Source organism: Hibiscus syriacus, unplaced genomic scaffold (genome assembly GCF_006381635.1).
Source record: "Hibiscus syriacus cultivar Baekdansim isolate YM2019G1 unplaced genomic scaffold, ASM638163v2 tig00110503_pilon, whole genome shotgun sequence".
NCBI classification, from domain to species: Eukaryota; Viridiplantae; Streptophyta; class Magnoliopsida; order Malvales; family Malvaceae; genus Hibiscus; species Hibiscus syriacus.
Genome location: NW_024062764.1, coordinates 5,339,422 through 5,363,041, shown reverse-complemented (window position 1 = coordinate 5,363,041; position 23,620 = coordinate 5,339,422). Strand labels below are relative to the sequence as shown.

General features: G+C 34.5%; 1 protein-coding gene across 4 annotated transcripts in view; it reads left to right on the top strand.

The window, feature by feature from the left end:
• LOC120129577 (eukaryotic translation initiation factor 4G-like) overlaps nt 1-7,920 on the top strand; it is a 64,519-nt gene extending 56,599 nt beyond the window's left edge. The window contains exons 1-10 of one of the 4 annotated variants that reach the window (XM_039147042.1): nt 551-618; nt 890-1,113; nt 1,262-1,395; nt 1,500-1,649; nt 1,830-1,897; nt 1,987-2,043; nt 2,229-3,638; nt 3,721-6,515; nt 7,153-7,347; nt 7,500-7,920. In XM_039147042.1, coding sequence (XP_039002973.1) covers nt 941-1,113; nt 1,262-1,395; nt 1,500-1,649; nt 1,830-1,897; nt 1,987-2,043; nt 2,229-3,638; nt 3,721-6,515; nt 7,153-7,347; nt 7,500-7,827 — 5,310 coding nt within the window. In that variant the 5' untranslated portion in view covers nt 551-618; nt 890-940 and the 3' untranslated portion in view covers nt 7,828-7,920. Of the gene's footprint in view, nt 1-550; nt 786-889; nt 1,114-1,261; nt 1,396-1,499; nt 1,650-1,829; nt 1,898-1,986; nt 2,044-2,228; nt 3,639-3,720; nt 6,516-7,152; nt 7,348-7,499 lie in introns of those variants that run through there. The other 3 variants (XM_039147044.1, XM_039147041.1, XM_039147043.1) reach the window with 3 other exon arrangements.
• The last annotated feature ends 15,700 nt before the right edge of the window (nt 7,921-23,620 follow it).

Genomic DNA, 23,620 nt, shown 5'->3' with positions numbered 1-23,620 from the left:
TGTATTAGCGAAAATAACTTTTAGATTCTTAATATTAAAATTTAACAAATTGGTCCTTTAAGAAAAGGACTATTCTGGTCCGTCAATCATAAAATTGAATAACTGCAATTGATCCATACAATACATATATACGTTAATGTTATATAATTTTGAATGGTAACATAACAAATCTAGCCCATAATACTTGTACATTTTTGTCAATTAGGTCCCAATTATTAAAAATCAATAAATTTAATGTCATACACACGTCTGGAACCTGAATTCGTAGCTTAGATCACTATTTGTCCAGACATTACCCTTTTTTTATTATTAAAAGATATATGAATAAATATCAAATTAAACCTCCTAATTTTAATTTATTTTATATTATTAATTATACTTTATCTTCTTGAATTAATACACTGATTCGGTGCAAGCCAGACTAAATTGTTCTTTCTTTAAAGGGATCTAATTGTATAATTTTAAATATACGAAGTATATGAGACCATATTTTAGTCTACATCCTAATTGTATTAGAACTCGAATAGGATATTATAGAAGATGATAGCAGTTACAAGGGTGTTTACCAGTCGTAATCTTCCTAAAACGCCGGCATTTTGACCACCCTTCTCCGCGACAGTTTGTTACCAAATTCTACTTTCTCCCTCTTAGAAAAATTATATGTATTTATTTATATAATTGTAGAAAAAAGAATTAATTATTAATTTTGTTTGTTGCTTCTATTGCTGCTCTGTGTATCGGCGAACCGTTGTTTTCTCTCTCTGCACACTCTTTTGAGTTCACAGGTCTGTTGGTGGAACCCTAATTCTCCAATCCTCGTTTCCGTCTCGATGTAATGCCATGATTGTTTTTCTTTGGATTTTGTTTTGAATTTGTTGTGTTGATGCAGGGATTTCAATAAGAAGAAAATAGGGAATAAGAGGAATCTAGAGTGGGGGATATGTCCTTCAATCAATCGAGGTCGGATAAAAGTGAGCAACAATACCGAAAATCAGGACGATCTGTCGGCTCTAATCAGCAGCGGAACTCCTCGGGCGGTTACGTCAAGGGAGGCGGCGGCGGCGGGCCTGCTCCTTCACCTTCTCTTTCTTCATCTTCCGCTTCTAGTCGAAGGTAACGAGAGCTCCTCATCATGGTTTCAGGGTTTGGTTTAATTTTTCTTTTTTCGTGTCGGTTTATTTAGGGTTTTTTATGATTAGGGTTTTCTCTGAGATCGATCGATTTTTATTCCTTTTTTTGTTGGTTGATCCTGATATGACAGTTTTAAGAAGTCTAACAATGCTCAAGGAGGGAAATCTAGGGTGAATTCTCCGGCTGTAAATTCTACCGAGTCTAGTAATGCTTCTGCCGCCAGTAACGTACAAAATGACGCACATGTACAGCCCCAGTTGCAAGGTATGATTCGAAATTCTTAAGGTAGTTTCCCCTTTAAGATTCGCAACTGAATAAAATACGAATATCTTGATGTTATTCACATTCATGTTCATTTTTGCTGATAGGGTCATCTAACACACTGGTTACAAGCAGTGCTGCCAAGCCCGTTGAATCACATGCTAATCAGAGGACCATCCGAGCTGTTCCAAAGGTTCCTGCTTCTCAATCGGCCACACTAAGTTCTGACAGTAGTATCCCTGCAACTCCCACAAAGGGTATGTTACTATTGTGCTTGGTGTTCTAAGCATGTAGGATCAAGCTACTTCAGTTATGTGAAAACTTGGGGATCTTTAATTTCCTTGTGGAGTAGCATTTGTTTATCATGATAGCAGTTCTAACTTTAAGCTGATGTTACTAATTATATGCTTTTAACTGGTTTTATTGATCAACTCCAGGAAATGCATCCCAAGCATTATCTTTACAGTTTGGGTCCATAACTCCTGGTTTCATGAATGGAATGCAGGTAGCTTACTATTCATGATGGTTTTCCATCTTTCTGCCAATTTGAAACCTTGTTTCTAACCGCAGGTCTTGTTTTCTTATTTGTATCAGATTCCAGCTCGAACTAGTTCAGCACCCCCCAATTTGGATGAGCAGAAGCAAGTTCAGGTTTGTCTCTGAACGATGGAATGTTACACTGCAGAATACTAAAAAAAATGCCTTCTCAATCACCTGGGTTACCTTTCTAATAGTAAGAGAGAATACCCTGTAGAAACTTAAGAATAACATGAATACGACCGTTTTGGAGTCTTAGGAGTTCTCTTATATATTTAAGTAACATTTTTGACCTGCAGGCATGCCACGATCCTGCTTTTAGGCCTGTGTCAAATTTGCATACTCCTGTTCCTAAGCAGCAGCTACCAAAAAAGGATTCGGTTGCAACTGACCAATCAAATATTGGGGAGGCTCACCCAGTGCTCAAGGTAAAAAAAGATGTACAAGCCTCTTCTGGAGCCCCTATGAACCAGACACAGAAGCCAGCTCTTCTTAATATGCCTATGGCTTCAATAATGCCATTTCATCACCAGCCCCAGGTTTCCATGCAATTTGGTGGGCCTAATCCACATATTCGATCTCAGACTACTTCAGTTCAGATGCCCATGCGTATTCCATTACCGATGGGAAATGGCCCTCAGGTGGTGCAGCAGCCAGTTTTTGTTCCAGGTCTTCAGCCTCATCCATTGCCGCCTCAGGGAATGATTCATCAGGGTCAAGGTACGACTTTCACACAACCTTTGGGTGGCCAGCATGCACCTCAATTGGGAAACTTGGGAATGAGTTATGCCCCTCAGTATTCTCAACAGCAAGTAGGGCAGTTTGGTGTTTCTCGTAAAACTACTCTTGTCAAGATTACACACCCCGAGACACGTGAAGAAGTAAGGCTTAATAAACGAGTAGATACATATTCAGATGGTGGGTCATCAGGTCCAAGGTCTTATCCTAATGTACCTCCTCAATCCCAGCCAGTTCCATCCTTTGCACCTTCTCATTCAGTTGACTTTTATTCCAATTCTTACAATACCAATTCCATGTTTTATCCACCACCAACTACTTTATCATTGTCTAGTAGCCAGGTAGCAGTAGCACCCAATGGCCAAGGGCCAAGATTTGCTTTTCCTGTTGGCCAGAGTCATCAAAACATTTCTTATATGAACTCAGCAGCAGCCCATGGTTCACTTTCTGTTAAGAAATCTGTAAATCTTAGAATTGGTACTTCAGAATCACCAAGTTTGGAATTGGCACCTGACGGTCACAATGTAGCATCTTCTGCTCCCTCAGGCGTAACACAGGTTACAGTCAAGCCAGTAACTATTTCCTTTGGAGAAAAGTTGGCTGATTCATCTTTATCAACTAGCTTGCCTCCTGTTGAAAAGGTTAGACCAGTAAAACCATCGATGACATCGAATGAGGGTAGCTCATCTCAGGCTCGACGAGACTTGGGAACTTCTGAAGAGATCTCTATACAGCTGCTAAAACCTGAAAAGGAATCATTAACATCTGACGGATTACCAGCTACTGCAGAAGAAGTTGGAGCAGCTAACTTGGATAAATCAGTATCTTCTGCTCCAGCTGCTACGTCTGAGGACTCTGTCCTGACTGTTGCCTCTAACGAAAGCAGGAGAGACGGGTTGACCTACTCTAACTCTATTAAAGATAATCCGAAGAAACCGGCTAAGAAAGGTCATATTCAGCCACCAAATCAGGTATTTTCCTTGTTATTTTTATTGCACTTGTAATTGTTGTTTGCATGTATTTATTTAATTTTTTTCACACATTGTTGGAAAGTATATGTCAATATCCAACTTGGCTTCCCAGACTGCAGAACAGAGGACAGACAGCAAGAGAGAAGGCTTAACTTCTGTTTCATCTGCAGTTTCTGGTACAGGCATTAATGTTGAATGCTTGGACACAGTTCAGCATGCTAAGATGGATAGTTCTTCAATGCTGAATGAGCAACTGAAACCTGAAACTGATGGAATTAAGGATCCCTTGAAATCTGTGGAGCCCAAATCTGATCAGGAATCTGCTTTGAAGGAAACAACTCCTAGCAATGATGTTCCTACCTCAGTAAGCGCTCGTTCTGTGCTTGATGAAGTTGTGGGGGCGAGCATTGAAAATAAGGGAGTCGCTGATTCGGATGTCTTTATCTCTAAAATGTACGACTCTACAGTTCTTGAAAGTTCACATGTTGATATCACCTTTGGTTCCAATGCATCTTCAAGTGCCATTGATAGCAATGAAACCACTGTTACTAAATCTGGTGCATCTTACCGGCATTCTGCTCTGGCCCCAACTCCTGATCTCTCTGTCCCAGAATCAAAATATGAAGGAGAAGGTGTTCCTGTACATAGTTCAAAAGACAAACCTGTACCAGAACTCAATAGGACAAAGAGTACAACTAGTGGGAGGAAGAAAAGAAAAGAAATTCTTCTGAGGGCAGATGCTGCTGGGACAACTTCAGATCTTTATATGGCATTTAAAGGTCCTGAGGAAAACAAAGAGACAATAACTTCAGCAAGTGCAGACAGCAATTGTAATGGTGTTAATTTGAAGTTGGTCTCTCATGAGTCACCTCAGGTGGATTCTACAAAAAGTGATAAAATTGCGAAAGATAAAGCTGAACTGGATGATTGGGAAGATGCCGCTGATATATGTGCACCAAAATTAGAAACTTCAGAGAATTTCATAAAGGTTAATGAAGGGTTAATAAATCACGAGGAAGATGGAAGTCGTAATATGTCAAATAAGTATTCCAGAGATTTTCTTCTTAAGTTTGCTGAGCAGTGTACTGATCTACCACAAGGTTTTGAGATTGCTTCTGATATTGCTGAGGCCTTGATGGTTGCTGATGTTAATACTTCTCACCTTGTTGATCGTGATACATATCCTAGTCCTGGAAGAAGAATAGGTAGGCAATCTAGTGGATCTCGATTAGATCGCCGAGGTAATGGAGTGGTTGATGATGACAGATGGATGAAACATCCTGTTTCTTTTGGGCCTGGAAGCGATGCACGTCTTGATCTTGCTTATGGTGCTACTGCTGGTGGTTTTCAGCCTGTCCAGGGAGGTAACTTTGGTGTTATAAGGCACCATCGAGTTCCAACACCTCTTCCATTCGTTGGAGGGATCTTTCCTGGACAAATGCACCCTATGGGTACGCAAGGATTGATACCACGAAGTCCTGTTACTGACAGGTGGCAACGTGTTCCTAACTATCAGCAGGAGGGGTTGATTTCTTCGCCGCAAACACCATTGCAGATGATGCACAAAGCTGAAAGGAAGTATGAAGTGGGTAAAGTGACTGATGAGGAAGCCTCAAAGCAAAGACAACTGAAAGCCATTTTGAACAAACTAACTCCCCAAAACTTCGAGAAACTCTTTGAGCAAGTTAAAGAGGTGAACATCGACAATGTAGTTACACTCACTGGTGTCATCTCACAAATCTTTGACAAAGCTTTGATGGAGCCTACTTTCTGTGAAATGTATGCGAACTTCTGCTTTCATCTATCAAGAGAGTTGCCTGATTTTAGTGAAGATAATGAAAAGATAAATTTTAAGACATTGCTGCTGAACAAGTGCCAGGAGGAATTTGAAAGAGGGGAGAGAGAACAAGAAGAAGCAAATAAAGTGGAGGAAGAGGGAGAGGCTAAGCAGTCTGAGGAGGAAAGAGAGGAGAAGAGAATCAAAGCACGGAGACGAATGTTGGGTAACATAAGACTTATTGGGGAGTTGTACAAGAAGAAAATGTTAACTGAGAGAATTATGCATGAATGCATCAAGAAATTACTTGGTGAGTATGAGAATCCTGATGAAGAAGATGTTGAGGCTTTATGCAAATTAATGAGTACGATTGGAGAAATGATTGACCATCCCAAAGCAAAGGCGTATATGGATGCTTATTTTGAGATGATGGCGAAGCTGGCTAACAATATGAAATTATCTTCTAGGGTTAGATTCATGTTGAAAGATGCCATTGATCTGAGAAAGAATAAGTGGCAGCAGAGGAGGAAAGTTGACGGACCTAAAAAGATTGAGGAAGTGCACAGAGATGCTGCTCAAGAGCGACAAACACAAACCAGTAGACTTGCCCGTGGTCCTGGCATCAATCCTGGTGCAAGAAGAGCACCCTTGGATTTTGGTCCACGATCGTCTAAGTTATCTTCTCCTGGGGCCCAGATGGGTTGTTCTCGTGGGTCTCCCACCCAACACCGTGGTCCTGGGGCTCAGGATGTTTACATGGATGATAGACAGTCTTTTGAGGCCAGGAATTTACCAGTTCCCTTGCCTAAAAGACCAGTCGGTGATGATTATATTACCTTGGGGCCCCAAGGTGGCCTAGCTAGAGGGATGGCTTTTAGAGGACCACCAGCAACATCAACATCAAGTACTGCTGTAGCTGATTTTTCTCCAATTTCAGGAGACGCAAGAACTGCTGCTGGCTTGAATGGTTTTAGTTCTCCTGCAGCTTCTCCTGCACAAGGCCAAAAATCAGGTTTCACTCAAAATATTCCTTCAGAAAAGAGCTGGCCTGAGGAGTGCCTGATGGAAATGTCTATGGCTGCTATTAAAGAATTTTACAGGTATCCTCTTGGCTCAACGCTGATTTTAATGTCCCCATACTAGTCTTTCTGTTTCCTTTTAACATGCATTTGTATAAATGCAAACACATTCATCTGCACACATCCACTGTACTTTTTAGTCATTGACATAAAATTGAAACGCAAAACTGCTCATGAAAGGTGTCTCTTTTGGATCTCAAATACTGAATTTACAGGTGGGCATTCTAATAATCTGAGTACAATTAAATTGCTCAAATTCTGTCTGCACTAAATCATATTTAGAAGCTAATATTTTTGAGAACTTCTGTTATTGCTGAACTCGAAAGGAAAAGGATATGGAGATTTGGATGTTGATAGTAATACCGATGTCTTGGTTTATCTCTAAATACGTTCTTAAGTATGTACTTAACATGTATCTTAACGATTTTGATGGTAATACCGATTTCTTGATTTATATTGAACAGTTTTGCTGCTGATAATAAACTTGAAAAGTTATTGTAAGATTTTAAATTTCTGATAGTAGGAACCCTAAACACTAAACTTAGAATTTGTAGTACATATTTATACTGTTGTGCTTATTTTATCTACAGTTTTGATGATGATGATACAAGGTTATTTCTTTCAAGCAGTGAACATTTTTGGCTTTTAATTCTTGCAGTGCTAGAGATGAGAAAGAAGTTGCTTTTTGCATCAAAGATTTGCACTCTGAGAGCTTCCATCCGACAATGATCGCCCTTTGGGTAACAGACTCGTTTGAGAGAAAAGACATGGAACGAGATTTTTTGGCAATGCTACTTGTCAATCTGGCAAGGTCCCATGATGGTGTGTTGAGCCAAGTTCAACTTGTTAAAGGGTATGAAAATCATTTAACTAAATCCACCTACCTGTGTTTTCCGGACTTGAGAGTATATCAGACATGAGTGCATTTAACTTGGATATTTAGCAATCGATTTCTGAAATCATTATATATTTTTGAGCCTTTTTATCCTTGTTTTCTTCATTTAGGTTTGAGTCTGTTCTCAGCACATTGGAGGATGCAGTGAACGATGCTCCGAAAGCTGCGGAATTTCTCGGTCGAATCTTTGCCAAAATCATAGGTGAAAATGTGGTTACCCTGACTGAGATTGGGGGTTTAATACGTGACGGTGGAGAGGAGCCAGGCCGACTACTAGAAACAGGGCTAGCTGCCGATGTTCTTGGAAGCACCTTGGGTGCAATCAAGACAGAAATAGGAGACTCTTCCTTAAATGAACTCCTAGCAACTTCGAGTTTGCGATTGGAAGACTTCCATCCTAACAAATCGAGTTTTTTAGAAAAGTTTGTTGTTTATTAGTAAATATAGGAAACCAAGTGTTGCCTTCTCTTTTATTGATGGAATACCCAAAGACACTCAAGAGAAATAAAAGAAAGGACACTTTATCTTTAATTGGCTTCTACTATGCCTTCTCATGAAGCACACAAACATGATACCAATTGGCAAATTTCTAGACTCTGCTCTCCACTTATATGTTTTTTAGGAATACAATATAAGATTTTTACGTACCTAAAGTCTAGGTCTAAATTTGAGTTTGATCTTGACCGAGTTTTGGTTTGAATTTTATTCGTTAAGTTTGTGAATGTTTTAAGTTCATGTTCTTTTAAGCTCGAATTGAGCTTTAATTATTTATTTTGAATCGAGCTTGAAAATTTTAAGCTCACTACCTTTCGAGTCGAGTTTTAAATTTTGATTTTGAGTGGAGCTTAATAATTTTAAGCTTGTTAGTTTTCGAATTGTGTCGAGTTAAACTCAATTTTAAACTTTTGGAATCAATTTAAAATTATCAATACTCGAACTTGATTTAACTCGTTTACAAGTCATATTTATCACAAAGATATTATTTATATGATAAGTCATATTTACCACAAAGATATTATTCATCTCGAAGTATATATAATTATGGTTGTTTAATTTAAAAAGTATATACTCTAACTCTTAAATTTAAAAATAATTTAAATATTTAATATTTAATAAATATTTTATTTTTAAAAGACTAAACACATTAGATAAATTTTGAGTAAACAAGTTAGTGTATTAAGGTTATTGAAAAAGCTATATATATGACTAAAATTAGTTTACAAAAACTTACCTAAATATTTCATTTTCTTTCTAAAGAAAATTGTAGAATTTCTAAACGATGTCAATTTTTTTTCTTACTTTATTTTTTATTCATCCATTGGTTTTATCGGCGAAGAAAAAAATATATTACCTGTTTTTTTTAAAATATTATATAATTTTTATTTTATTTTATCTCATTTGAATCATTCCATTTTTGAGTAATATAAACAATTCTTTGATTTTGACCATCTTGAGCATTTGTCAACAAATTCCTTCTCATTTGAGTTCCACTCGATGAATGATCATTTAATCTCACGAAATCTTATGATCTTGTGTCTTTGTTCGATATTTTTCATGTGAAAGAATCGCCTATATTATCTCCTCCATTTCTATAAAAAAATTAGAAAAAATATTAACATTTCAATCATAAATTCTAATATGAGATTTGTTGAAAACATTTTTGTTTCGATATAACAAATTAGTTTAAATAAATTTTAAGATTTTACAAATGATTTTCTAAAGTATATTTGATTCAATTAATCGAATATCAAATTATTACTCCAAGTCTTTTAAGATCAATTTCAAACCTTACTAAATGTGTAAAATTGTGTTTTATACTTAATATATTTTTGAAATAATTTTCACAAAGTATTTTGAACCAAAATCAAGCCTAAAATCAATTTTTCAGAGTGATGCACCGATGCATCAATCCATGTATCGATGCACCATGAATTAAATTGAACATCGAATGCATTTCATGCATCGATGCACATACCATGCACTGAGGATTTTATGAAAACATTGAATGCATTTGTTGCATCGATGCACCAGCCATGCATTGATGCACTCTGGCTATTTTGAAACATCGAATGCACTTGATGCATCGATGCACTCTTAGTGCACCGATGCACTAAGGATCCAACAGTCAAAATATTTGAATTTTACACTGATGCACCGATGCACCGATGCACCATGGGTATGCATCGATGCACTGACGCTCCCAACTGCTTTAATTAATTGTTTTCACACTTAAACGACTCTATTGACTCCACTAATCATCCCCAACATTCAGAAGTGATTCAAGGTGTATTTAAACAAGCTTAGAAGCCACTGATCAATAACAAGAAACATCAAGCAACTAGAATCAAGAGAGAATAAAAGAGAAAGCATCAAACCTCAAGTTTGAGCATTTCAAGCCTATTTTTCATTCAATATTCATTTTGCTTTCAAGAACACTTATTGTGCTCAATTGTATTTATTCTTGAGTGTTATTTCTTTGTTCTAGAATTGTGCAAACATATTTGCCTTGTGAGGTTTTTCTTGTAAGTTTGCAAATTTGTAATCTTCTCTTTGAGAAAAGAGTGTTCTCAAGAATTGGGGTATATTCTTGAGGGAGTTGTAAGGTTATCTCTTTGGCCTCAAAAGAAAGAAAAAATTGGTGAATTTGTTGGAAAATCCTTAGTGTGGATAGCCAAGGTAGTGGACGTAGACTTTGGTTGATAAAGTCGAACCACTCTAAATAGCTGTGCAATTACTTTCAATTTTCTGCAAAAACTTCCACCAAAGTTTTTATTGCCAATTCACCCCACTCTTGGCCGATTCCATCGATCGATTAACTCAACAAGATTCAATTTTGATTCAACTTGACTCGAGACTTGTTCAATAAATATTAAGAGTGAACTAATTACGACATAGCTTGGATGTTTCATTCGAAGTAAGCTTAGCAACAAAGCCATGGATGATATTCTTATAATTGTAGAGGAGTGACCGGAGACACATGACCAGAGACAAAAGCCGGTTCATAGAGCTTAACGCCAAAAATGGAGGAGAAGTGACTTTTGGTGATGATTCAAAAGGTCACATTGAAGGTATTGGTACTATTGGTAATACATCTTCCATACAAATTAAGAATGTTTTATATGTGAATGGATTAAAGCATAATCTATTGAGTATTAGTCAATTTTGTGATAAGGGATTCAATGTCATGTTTGATATTAATGGTTGTAAAGTCATTGACATTGCATCTAATCGGATTATGCTTGTTGGTCATAGAATAGGAAACATATACATGGTGCATTTAGATTCTATTGATATGACTAATTTGTGACTAGTTGCTAAGGTTGAACATGATAGTTGGTTATGGCATAGGAGACTGGACATGCTAGTATGAGTATTTTGCAACGGTTAATTCAAGGTGATTTAGTTCGAGGGTTGCCTAAGCTTAAATTTGATAATGATAAAATCTGTGATGCTTGTTCTAAAGAAAAACAAAAACGAGTTTCTTTTAAATCCATTAATGATGTGTCAACTAGTAGAGTATTACAATTGATCCATATAGATCTTTTTGGGCCAACTAGGACTACTAGCTTGGGTGGAAAACAATATGCATTTGTCTTGATAGATGACTATTCTAGATATACTTGGGTTCTATTCTTAAGTACTTAAGATGAAGTATTAGAAAATTTCATCACATTTTCAAAAGTAATACAAAACGAAAAAGGTTACTCTATCACTAGTGTTAGAAGTGATCATGGTACTGAATTTGAAAATCTTGGATTTAATGAGTTTTGTAATTCTAATGGTATTAGCCATAATTTTTCAGCACCTAAAACCCCTCAACAAAATGGAGTTGTTGAGAGGAAAAATCGAACTTTAGAAGAAATGGCTAGAACCATGCTTTGTGAAAATAATTTGCTAAAATATTTTTGGGCGGAAGCCACAAATACCGCTTGTTATGTTGTAAATCGAGTAATGATTAGGCCAATTTTAAAGAAAACTCCATATGAAATTTTCAAAAATAAAAAGCCTAACATTAGCTATTTTCATCCTTTTGGATGTAAATGTTTTGTTTTAAACAACGATAAAGAAAACCTTGGCAAATTTGATGTTAAAAGTGATGAAGGGATTTTTCTGGGTTATTCCTTAAATTCTAAAGCTTATCGAGTATTTAATCAAAGAACTTTGGTTGTAGAAGAGTCTATACATGTTGTTTTCGATGATAATCTCCTTCCGAGGAAGGATTCTTGTTTGAATGATGATGTAGGTATTATAAATACAAATGACGTTAGACATGATGTTGGAGAATCATTATCAAAGGAAGAAACGAAAGATGAGGAAACTCATGATCCTCTTGAGAATTCAACCATTGAAGAAAAGGAAGTATCTTATCCAAGAGAGTACAACTATGTCAAGGATGGTGAGATTATAGGTGATCCATCCAAAGGGGTAACAACTCGATCTTCTCTTAGAAATATTTGTAATTATGTTGCATTTATTTCATGCATAGAGCCTAAGAATATTAAAGAAACATTAAATAATGAATATTGGATTATGGCTATGCAAGAAGAGTTAAATCAATTTGAGAGAAGTAAAGTATGTACATTAGTTGAAAGGCCTAGTAATAAATCTACTATAAGTACTAGATGGGTATTTAGGAATAAGCTTGATGAGAGTGGTATTATAGTGAGAAACAAGGCTAGACTTATTGCTCAAGGGTATACTCAAGAAGAGGGCATAGACTATGATGAAACATATGCTCCCGTAGCTAGGATGGAAGCAATTAGAATGTTATTAGTATTTGCATGTTTTCATGAAATTAAACTATATCAAATGGATGTTAAAAGTGCATTTTTAAATGGTTTTATAAAAGAAGTATATGTGGAACAACCTCCAGGTTTTGAAGATTCAAAATTTTCGGATCATGTTCTTAAATTAACAAAAGCACTTTATGGTTTAAAACAAGCTCCTAGATCTTGGTATGAAAGATTGTCAAACTTTTTAATTGAAAAAGGTTTTTCAAAAGGGAAGGTTGACACTACATTGTTTTTAAAGCATAAAGGTAAAGATTTATTAGTAGTTCAAATTTATGTTGATGATATGATATTTGGTTCTACTAATGATGTTCTTTGCCAAGAATTTTCTAAGCTAATGCAAAGCGAATTCGAAATGAGCATGATGGGGGAGCTCTCATTTTTCTTGGGACTCCAAATCAAGCAAAGAAAAGATGGCATCTTCATCAATCAAGCTAAGTATGTCAAAGATATGCTTAAGAAGTTTGGACTGGAAAATGGGAAACCTCATGACACTCCAATGAGCTCTTCTACAAAGCTTGACTTGGATGAAGGAGGTAAATGTGTGGATGTTAAATTTTATAGGTCAATGATTGGTTCTTTGCTTTATCTAACTGCAAGTAGACCGTACATTATGTTTAGTGTTTGCTTATGTGCTAGATTTCAATCATGCCCTAAGGAATCACATTTACTAGATGTCAAGAGAATCTTTAGATATCTTAAGGACACTCCTAGGTTAGGACTTTGGTATCCTAGAGACTCTAGCTTTAGCTTGCATGCTTTTTCTGATGCGGATTATGGAGGATGCAAATTAGATAGGAAAAGCACCTCCGGTACTTGTCAATTCCTTGGAAATATGCTGATTTCTTGGTTTTCAAAGAAATAAAATTGTGTTGCATTATCTACCACTGAAGCTGAATACATTTCAGCTGGTAGTTGTTGTGCACAAGTTTTATGGATGAAACAACAACTTTTTGATTATGGAATTGAAGTAGGTACCATTCCTATCAAGTGTGGCAATACTAGTGCTATTTGTCTCACTAAAAATCCCATCCAACACTCTAGAACTAAGCACATTGAAATAAGACATCACTTCATTAGAGACAATGTCACTAAGGAAGATGTAGTTCTAAAATTTGTTGATACTTTGCATCAATTAGTGGATATCTTTACAAAACTTTTAGATAAGGAAAGATTTTGGACACTTAGGAGAGAATTAGGTTTAACTGACCTATCTTCACTTAGTGTTTAAAAATAATTTTTAGCACTTTTAAGAATAAATGAAAAATGCTTAAAATAATATTTTTGATTGCATTCTTGCTATTAGTTAGGGGGAGTTTATGATTCTTGATGAAAATTAATTTTATGTTTAAATAAATATTAATTTGATTGATTGAACATGATTAATTTTAATATATGAGATGCCAATACCACTAGAGCTAATTAATTTAGCATTTTGATTATTTAAAACAAATTTTTTGACTTTTTGTGCTTCATACACTTAACAATGCATCGATGCATCCCTTTGAATGTGCATCGATTCATCATGTTGATGCACCGATGCACGCCTTGAATGTGCATCGATGCACAGGGTCATGCATCGATGCATCCGTTGGGTTTTGGGGTTTTAAAGGCATATTTTTCTCATTTATATCAAACCCTAAAAAACTATTCTCTCTAGCCATTCGTCCCTCTCACTCTAAAAATATTCATTCTTGCTCAAAATCAACGATTTTTCGTCGGAATCTTCACGTTTTTCAACTTTCAAACCTGCTTCAATCATTAAATCGTGCAAAACAACTCCTCATCCCTCTCAATCCGAATTTTCAAGGTATTTTTCTAAAAACCTCTATTTTACAAATTTTTGATTTTAGAACTAGTTTTAATTAGTTCTAGAATGTACATTATATCGGGCATTAATTGATTGTTGATTGTAAATAAGTTTTAACAACCAATTTCATCAAAAACACACAATTTTTCAAAATTGATTTGAATTTTGAAATTAAATTTTTTTTTTGAAATTTGAAAATCAGAAATATTTTTGATTTAATTATTTTTGTCATAAAAACTATATTATAATCAAATATTGTTTTCAAATAGTTTTTCAAAACATGCCCATTAAGATATGGTTTAGAGAACCTTGAATTATTGAGGACTCATTTGAGTTTTGGGATTGATTGTGCATACATGTGTTTCAAATTGCAGGTGATATTCCTTATTCCGATTTCCTTTAAACAATGTCAAATCCTAAACGCCCTAGAACTTCATCGAGTCGTTCTTGTTCAAACCAACCTCCTAATCCCGTTCCTTCTCCACCTTCATCTCTATTAGGATCTTGTTTTAACATGCCTGAGCATCGTAGAGACAAATTGTACTCTAGGTACATAAATTCTTTCCAAACTTATAGAATTCGCGAAGAGCATATTCCTTCGCTTCAAACCATGGTTGACATTGACTTCGAATACCTTCCGACTCTTAAAGCTTGGAAGTTTGATAAATTGTTTCAGCTTAAACCTATCGTCTATCAACAATTAGTCCGTATTTTCTATTCCAATGTGGTGTGTATTCAAAATGAAACTCAATGTGGAACTGTAGCCATTAGATCCTATCTTTTAGGCCAATATATTAATATTGAGCCCGAGACTATAGCTTTCCGATTTGGGTTAGATGATAGTGGTGTATATAATGAGAATGAAAATGTGGAATATCCCTATGTTCCAAACTCCAATGTTAGTACTCTACGATCTCATCATGATCGTTTTCTCCATTTGACGATCTCTTAGTGGTTTAGATCATCCGGAGGTAGGTACTCCACACTTCGTGCTAGGGATTTATGGTGGATGTATTATATTAAAAATAAAATCAAAATAAATTTGCCCCACATTATATTCAGTCAACTAGTGGACATCGTAAACATTATTCCTTCAAAACATGTTGAAACATTGATTTATGGATGTCTTCTTAGTAATCTCTTTATCAAACTTGGTCTAGAAGTCTCTCTCGAAAATCCTATCCCTCTCCAAAATCAAATCAATCTCACATCCTTGAAGAAAGCAGATTGAAAACAAGACGAGGTAACCGGTTAATGGGTTTTTAGACCCGGCAAGCAAACTCTGGGAGCTAGTTCCTCACGAACTGCCCCTAGCTCCTCTCGTGCTCCTCCTCTTCCGGCTCCGACTGATGATGATGATCCTGAATTTCAACAACTTATGCAAGACATCGATGATCACGTACCTGATGACGAGCCTGCACCGGAACCAGCTCCACAAGAAGATCAAATGCCTCCATATTTTCGTTCATTTTTGGAGACATTTGATTTACGGTATGTGTCCATGGATTCACGCTTCACATTCATTGAGTCCCAGCTCTCTACCTTGGGAGCTCGACAACAAGATATGAATGATCATTTGGATGCACTCACGCTTGAAATGAGAGCTCATTACCCTCCTCCTCCTCCCGATCCTTCGATGGATGAATAAACTTATTTTGCTTTGATTGTTTTTGGGTTGAACTTGAATTTAAATTGTTAAAACATTTTGGATTGTTTTTCTTTGATTGTTGGATGTATGTTTGATGAATATGTGAACTTTTATTTTGTTTCCATATATGCATCATTTACTTTTTAGTTGAAATATGACCAATTTACCATTTCACATTTTATTATTAATATTGATTATGAAACTAATGGCTAATCTCTCTTTTGATTGTGATCTTAACAGCTTAAGCTATATATATAAATATTGAATCAATTGGCTATTTTTTTAAAACCTTGATTAATTCGATTTTTAAGTCTTTTTGATTTAACAAAAAGGGGGAGAAATGTTAAGTGTTAAAAATGTTTTTAAAAGGGAGAAGTGTTAATGTTTTTTTAAAAGGGAGAAATGTTATAGTAAGGGGGAGTAATTTTTCAAAATTGATTTCAAATTTTTAGAAAATCTTAAAATTAACACAAATGTTTTGTTATATCAAAAAGGATGAGATTTGTTGAAAACATTTTTGTTTCGATATAACAAATTAGTTTAAATGAATTTTAAGATTTTACAAATGATTTTCTAAAGTATATTTGATTCAATTAATCGAATATCAAATTATTACTCCAAGTCTTTTAAGATCAATTTCAAACCTTACTAAATGTGTAAAATTGTGTTTTATACTTTAAATATTTTTGAAACAATTTTCACAAAGTATTTTGAACAAAAATCAAGCCTAAAATCAAATTTTCAGAGTGATACACCGATGCACCAATCCATGCATCGATGTACCATGAATTAAATTGAACATCGAATGCATTTCATGCATCGATGCACATACCATGCACTGAGGATTTTATGAAAACATCGAATGCATTTGATGCATCGATGCACCAGCCATGCATTGATGCACTCTGGCTATTTTGAAACATCGAATGCACTTGATGCATCGATGCACTCTTAGTGCACCGATGCACTAAGGATTCAACGGTCAAAATATTTGAATTTTACACTGATGCACCGATGCACCATGGGTATGCATCGATGCACTGACGCTCCCAACTGCTTTAATTAATTGTTTTCACACTTAAACGGCTCTATTGACTCCACTAATCATCCCCAACGTTCAGAAGTGATTCAAGGTGTATTTAAACAAGCTTAGAAGCCACTGATCAATAACAAGAAACATCAAGTAACTAGAATCAAGAGAGAATCAAAGAGAAAGCATCAAACCTCAAGTTTGAGCATTTCAAGCCTATTTTTCATTCAATATTCATTTTGCTTTCAAGCACACTTATTGTGCTCAATTGTATTTATTCTTGAGTGTTATTTCTTTGTTTTAGAATTGTGCAAACATATTTGCCCTGTGAGGTTTTTCTTGTAAGTTTGCAAATTTGTAATCTTCTCTTTGAGAAAAGAGTGTTCTCAAGAATTGGGGTATATTCTTGAGGGAGTTGTAAGGTTATCTCTTTGGCCTCAAAAGAAAGAACAAATTAGTGAATTTGTTGGAAAATCCTTACTGTGGATAGCTAAGGTAGTGGACGTAGACTTTGGTTGATAACATCGAACCACTCTAAATAGCTGTGCAATTACTTTCAATTTTTTGCAAAAGCTTCCACCAAAGTTTTTATTTCCAATTCACCCCCCTCTTGGCCGATTCCATCGATCGATTAACTCAACAAGATTCAATTTTGATTCAACTTGACTCGAGACTTGTTCAATAAATATTAAGAGTGAACTAATTACGACATAGCTTGGATGTTTCATTCGAAGTAAGCTTAGCAACAAGGCCATGGATGATATTCTTATAATTGTAGAAGAGTGAAGTTTTAGCATGTTCTTCACTCTTTTATGAAATAAAGATAAGAAAGATGAAAATTTTCAATCTCATGAAATGTTTTCGTCTCATCGCGTTCTTTAAATGAGATGAAAATGACCTTTATTTATATTTGATTTCTCTTTATCTAACTGTCAAAAGTAAAGTATGTCAACGATTAGAATTAAATTTCATCTACAACAAATAATATAACTAAAAAATTAATCATATAATTCACATGAAATATTCACATTATTTCGATGGTGTGTTTTCTGAAATATTTCCAAAAATTAAATTAATTATAACTGTAAGTTAAACCTAATATGCTACAAAGAACTTCTTAGAAGATCATATACATATTGGTGTGGGTTATTGTGCACGACACAAGACACTAGTCTTGAATTAAAATTTGGAATTTAATTTTTTTGATTGAGGAAAGTAGTGCCAAAAAAAGTGCCTCCCATTTAGGGGTTTAGTTTAATTTGATTCTAAATATAATCTAGATCTAACACTATTATCGAACATCGTAAAGTAAAATGAAAATATATAAACGAACAAACAAATGTATCGGTGCAAGTAATTAATGATGATATACAAATCAAGTTATTTTAGTGGTTAAAATACTATAACATAGATGATTGAACGTTCATTATAAAATGATTTATAATAAACACTACTTTGTATTCACTATAATTTAATAAAAAAAAGTAATCAATGATGATAAATAGTCCAACTATAGTGAAATTTCAATGGTTTATACACTATTTATTTAAGTAAAAATGCGTACATATTTTAAATTCAACTCATCTAGCGGCAGTTATCAAATTTTCTTAGGCGGTTTTCAAATTTCTGCATCCATGGCAGCGATGGTGGTCTTCTCCTACCACCATCCTGTCATTTTTAGTTATGTTTTATCGTATTTACTTTAATAATACTCTTGGCCCTTTCTCCAGTAAAGTGTATATTGGTTATCGGTGTTTAGTGTCACACACTAATTTAGGGGCTAGATTTTATTTATTTAAGTAAATTTAAGGGATTAAATAGCAAGTTTTAGAAAATTACATCTCTATTTTGAAACTCTGAGAAGTTTAGGGACTAAACCCTAAATTTTTCCATTTTGTGTAGACTAACCAATAACACATGCCGAATTTCGTGCTTCCATTTTTTTAACCAAATAATAACCCTCGTATGCCATTTTCTTGCACAGTGTAGCAAAAGCATTTCTAGTATATACTTGGGCTATATTACATTTTAAAGTTGACATCACACCGTCACAACAAGGTTGTTCATCACTTGTTTTGTAGACTTAATGACATTTTTCCTATCTTAAATATTGCAGTTGTTTATGATAATTTTCAACAAATCGATACAACATTACCTTTTTGTTTAACCAAGTTTTCAATATTTTATTCATTGACTCGCACCGTTAAGTTGTCCTCATTGCTGCATACCAAAATATAGATTTGGTAGATGCAACAAATAAATATAATAATCACTATAAATAAAGTGTATATGCTTTTAGCTTCATAAAAATATCTTTGCAAATATGTTTATGCCCATTTCTCTTTATCTTCATACAATTCTTGAACCCATTTCTTTCCTTCCAATTTTTGTTTTTCTACTTATTCTTTCCAATCCATTTCAAAATCAATTTAGTTCTACACTTGTCAGCGCATTTAAAAAAATTATCGAGAAAAATATGATCAGTATAAGACTACACATTCCTCATGATATGACATAAACACAATCTATGTTTTGTCCCGGGTAGTACTTCAGAAATGACATTTGTCATGACCTAATCTCTATCAGTAATAACAATAAGAGGTATGTATCCATCTCTTGCTTCAATCAACTGTTGCAAAACCCACACATACGAGTCCTCTTTCTCATCCACAAGCAATGCACATCTAAATGACAATCTGTTTCGATGATGATTAACACCAACTAAAACAATAAACGACTTGTTGTATGCGTTGCACTTGTAAGTCGTATCAAATGCAAGAACATGCCCGAATTCTTTATAGTCTGCACATGATACACCATCGACCCAAAATAACTTCGCTAAGTTTTTGGATTCATCCTTCGTGTGCCTCATAAAAAATAAATGATTAGATTCTTGCTTTCCATATAAATATGCCATCACTGTTTATGCATCACTATCTTGCACTTCCCCTCGTTTGATTCTATATAGATAATTGTACAAATCCTTCAGTAGAAATCCAACATTCTCAATTGAACCAACTTCATTCACGAAATTTCACAGCATCTTACTTTCTTCAATCCCAGAGTTGAGCATGCTCTTAATCTTAATTCGGTCTAACCCACTAATTTTTCAGAATGACCTACAAAATAAGGCATTAAAGAATATTAAATATATAAGATAGCAGTTAGAAGGTAACAAATTAACTTTTGGATGAATTACATACCAGATATAAGCAACATGTGTTGGTTGAACCATTTCATGGTTATGTTCAGCGTGGAATTTTGCAACTTTCCAATATTAAAAAGTTCATCCAATTTGAATATAATAAATGCTCTACACACAACTCGAATGTTATGTTTTTTGACACATTTTCTGTTTCGAAGGTTATTCCACATATTATCTATATATCCCTCCTTACGGAACACCATTTTATTTGCAATTATGTGACCACCATTTTGACTTTTCACTGTTTGGTCGACTCGAACTCCAAAACCTTTCACCTTTGCATAGGTATGATAAAATTTAACACAGTCATCTATAGTCTTCCACTTCAACAAATTCATATCATTCTCATCGTAATCTTTTAATTCCTTTCCAATCTTATCTCACATGTGTTCATCAATGAATTTTTCAATTGTCTTCTCATCATCTATATGATTGTTATCATTGATTGGATTATCGGTTTCTTTTTTTTTTTGTATAAGTTTCATTATCTGATTCACTGATGCATCAATCTTTTTCCTGATTAAGGCCATCTTCATCCTGATTAACACCATCCAACTCTGTAATTTGAATTTTTTATCTTTATTATTAACCATCTCAAAAAACAAATCTTTATCTACATAGACATAATCAAAACCAACATTATTACAATGATTAATGACATCAAACCTACATTCTAAAGAGTTGAACCAAACAAATCAAGAATAATGTATTGATATTCTACATGAGTGTATCGGTACACTAAGAGGAATACATAAAAACATAAAAGCATTATGGTACTAATACATTACATGTATTGATACATGGTTGCTCGAGTACCAATATACACTGCCAGTGTACCGGTACTCCCTTCACGATTTAAAAATTGGGAATTGGATTGAAAAAAACCGATTTCAACATAAAAATTAAGATGAAATTGTTCTAATTGGGGTTCTAGGAAAGGAATTTTGGAAATCAATAAAAGAATTCGAGTTATACAATTAGAAGAATTTTAAAATTAAGGTCAGGGTTTAGGAAATATGAGATTGGGGGAAAAGAATGAGACAGGAAGTCCCACACCGGTAACCACGACCACTGTCAGTGAAGGCGCCGACAATCGGTCAGCCACCACCCTCGGTGACGGCTTGGAGGAAAAACCAAGTTTGAATCAAAATAAAATTATTCTAGCTTACCTAAACGGGTTGATTGTGCAAACGGCGGTGAATGGCCTCCATGTCGGGAGGGATGAACGACAATGATTCAATTGAATGAGAAAGACGAAATTGGCGGCAACGACGACGGTGACAATGAGAAAATCACAGCTTTTAAAAAAATGGATTTTGTAATTAGAGATTACTATTTAAAATAATCATAAAAAATATTTTAAAAAGAATTTAATTAAAATTATGATTTATTTAAAATTACAATTATATCTTTAACTAAAATATAATTATACGTTGAGTACATTATAATTTTATCATTTTACAATTTAATTTATCGATGCTCATCGTTATTGGTGCTTATCGCCACTCGCCGAGCGCTGTAGAATTTTTCTTTTTTAATAGTATATGTCATGTGGTGATTACAAAATAATATTTTATTACTTTTTAACATATTTATAATGTGCATACCCTACCAACTTCGTTGTTCGAATTTAAGACATCTAAAAAATTTAATATTCGCTTTTGTTACTAATACCACTTCATAGATTCTATTATTATATTTCTCAGAGATACGCCATATTGATGGAATAACCTTATAACGTGTGCATATGAGATCAGCAATCATTAAACTTGAATAATTATAAATGACTATTAGAAAGTTTTGGGTTAGATGTATAATTAGTGACTGCATCCTTTTTTTCTTCTATTTATTAGAAGCGCGACACCATTTTTCCTTCTAATCTGTACCACAAATAAATTGATTCCGATAATTAAAGAATTATTATTATTTATCAAATACGATAAATATAAATATATATAAATTTTTATCATCAAATGATTAAATATCTTTTGAATAAAAATTATTTGAAATTCATCATAAATTAATAAAAAAATAAACTCTAAAATGTTATATTGTTATAATATTAAATAAATTCCCTTGGATCTTTTAATTAAATATATTATGCCATTAACATTGCAAATTTAACTTTGCGCACAAGTTTGGAATTTACAATAAGGAAAAACGATGAGTTGATAGGGTTTGCATGAACAAATTAACCTTCGCAGCCGATGCTCCTAAACTGGCCGCCTTAGAGCATCCAAACCCTTCACGAACAACAAAAACCCAAACAGAAGATCAATCGCACAAGATTATGGAAGTAGAAATCAAGAACCAGGCTGCGACAACACCCCGTAACGCCAAAGGATGGAGAACCAACAAAAACAGACGCAAATATGGTTACTGGAGACGGAAGCAATAGCCATATTGATTTTTCGATCTTCAGAGAGGACGATGTGGATATCAAGGAAGACGATGTAACAAGCTGTAGAAGCTACCCGTACCTGGATATACAATTTTCCAAGCGTGCACATGATTCGATCGACCACAACATGAGACAATCATTCATCATATGTTTGTTTGGAAAGACCTATCGCGCTCTATGGAATAAAACCAACCTACTCTGGAAACCCCAGGGCAGTTTCAACTGGTGGACTTGGATAACGATTACTATCTAGTTCGTCTTGAACGAATCGAGGATTATGCCAAAGCTTTAACAGAAGGACCCTGGATGGTATTAGGAAGTTATCTCACGATCCAATCTTGGAGCTGATCTTTTTCCACTTTAGAAACTCGCCCCTCTCAGGTTATAGTATGGGTGTGACTACCAGGACTGCCGTATAGATACTACACAAAACCGTTATTTTGACTTCTTGCAGGCGAACTTGAGATTGTAATCAAGATCGGTTACAAGACAAACATAAGGGAACGTGGAAAGTTTGCACGATTAACAGTGGTAGTAGACTTAAACAAACCGCTTCTGCGCTGCATAGGAATAAATGGATTCGTTCAAAAATTGGAATACGAGGGACTACTGTCGCAACCGTCTTTCGGTTGGGCCCCGGAATTGGGCTTCGACTTGAAAAATGTGGATTGGAGTCGCCACCGATCATTTATTTAAAAATAAATGGGTTGATCGGATACCCTATTTCTTACCTGATCTGCGTCTTACCAGAAATATGTCGGGTTCGGGAGTCGGTTACGGTCAAGGAAGGATTAGCACCCTTGAACCGCCCTTTCGGTACTACGTAATTTCCAGTTGTCTTAATTAAGAAAAATAACAAGTTAAATTAAAAGGTAAAGTTTCGATCCTAATTACTTACCCTTGATTGATTTGAAAAAAAATCGAGAAATGTGTTAGATAAACAAGGTAAAGAAAACAAATAAGATACAAGGGAAAAATAAAATAAATAAAATAAGTAAGTAAGATAAGAAAAAATAGTAAAGTAATAATTATATATAGTAATATTTGAAAAAAGGAAAAAATATAAATATATATATATCAAAGTATTAATAAAATAAATAAGCTATATATGTACACCAAATACTTAAAAATAGAAAAACTACCCTCCCAATTCACCGAAAATGGGGGGCTCTAATAATAAATAAGACAAAAAAATGGGCCCTCTAGGTTAGTAGTATATAATATAATGTTTAATAATGATAATGATAAAGACACAAGGTTTTTTTAAAAAAAATAATAATATAATAATAATGAATAAAAAAACGAAAATAATAAAAAATAATATAAATATATAAAGTTATAAGATAT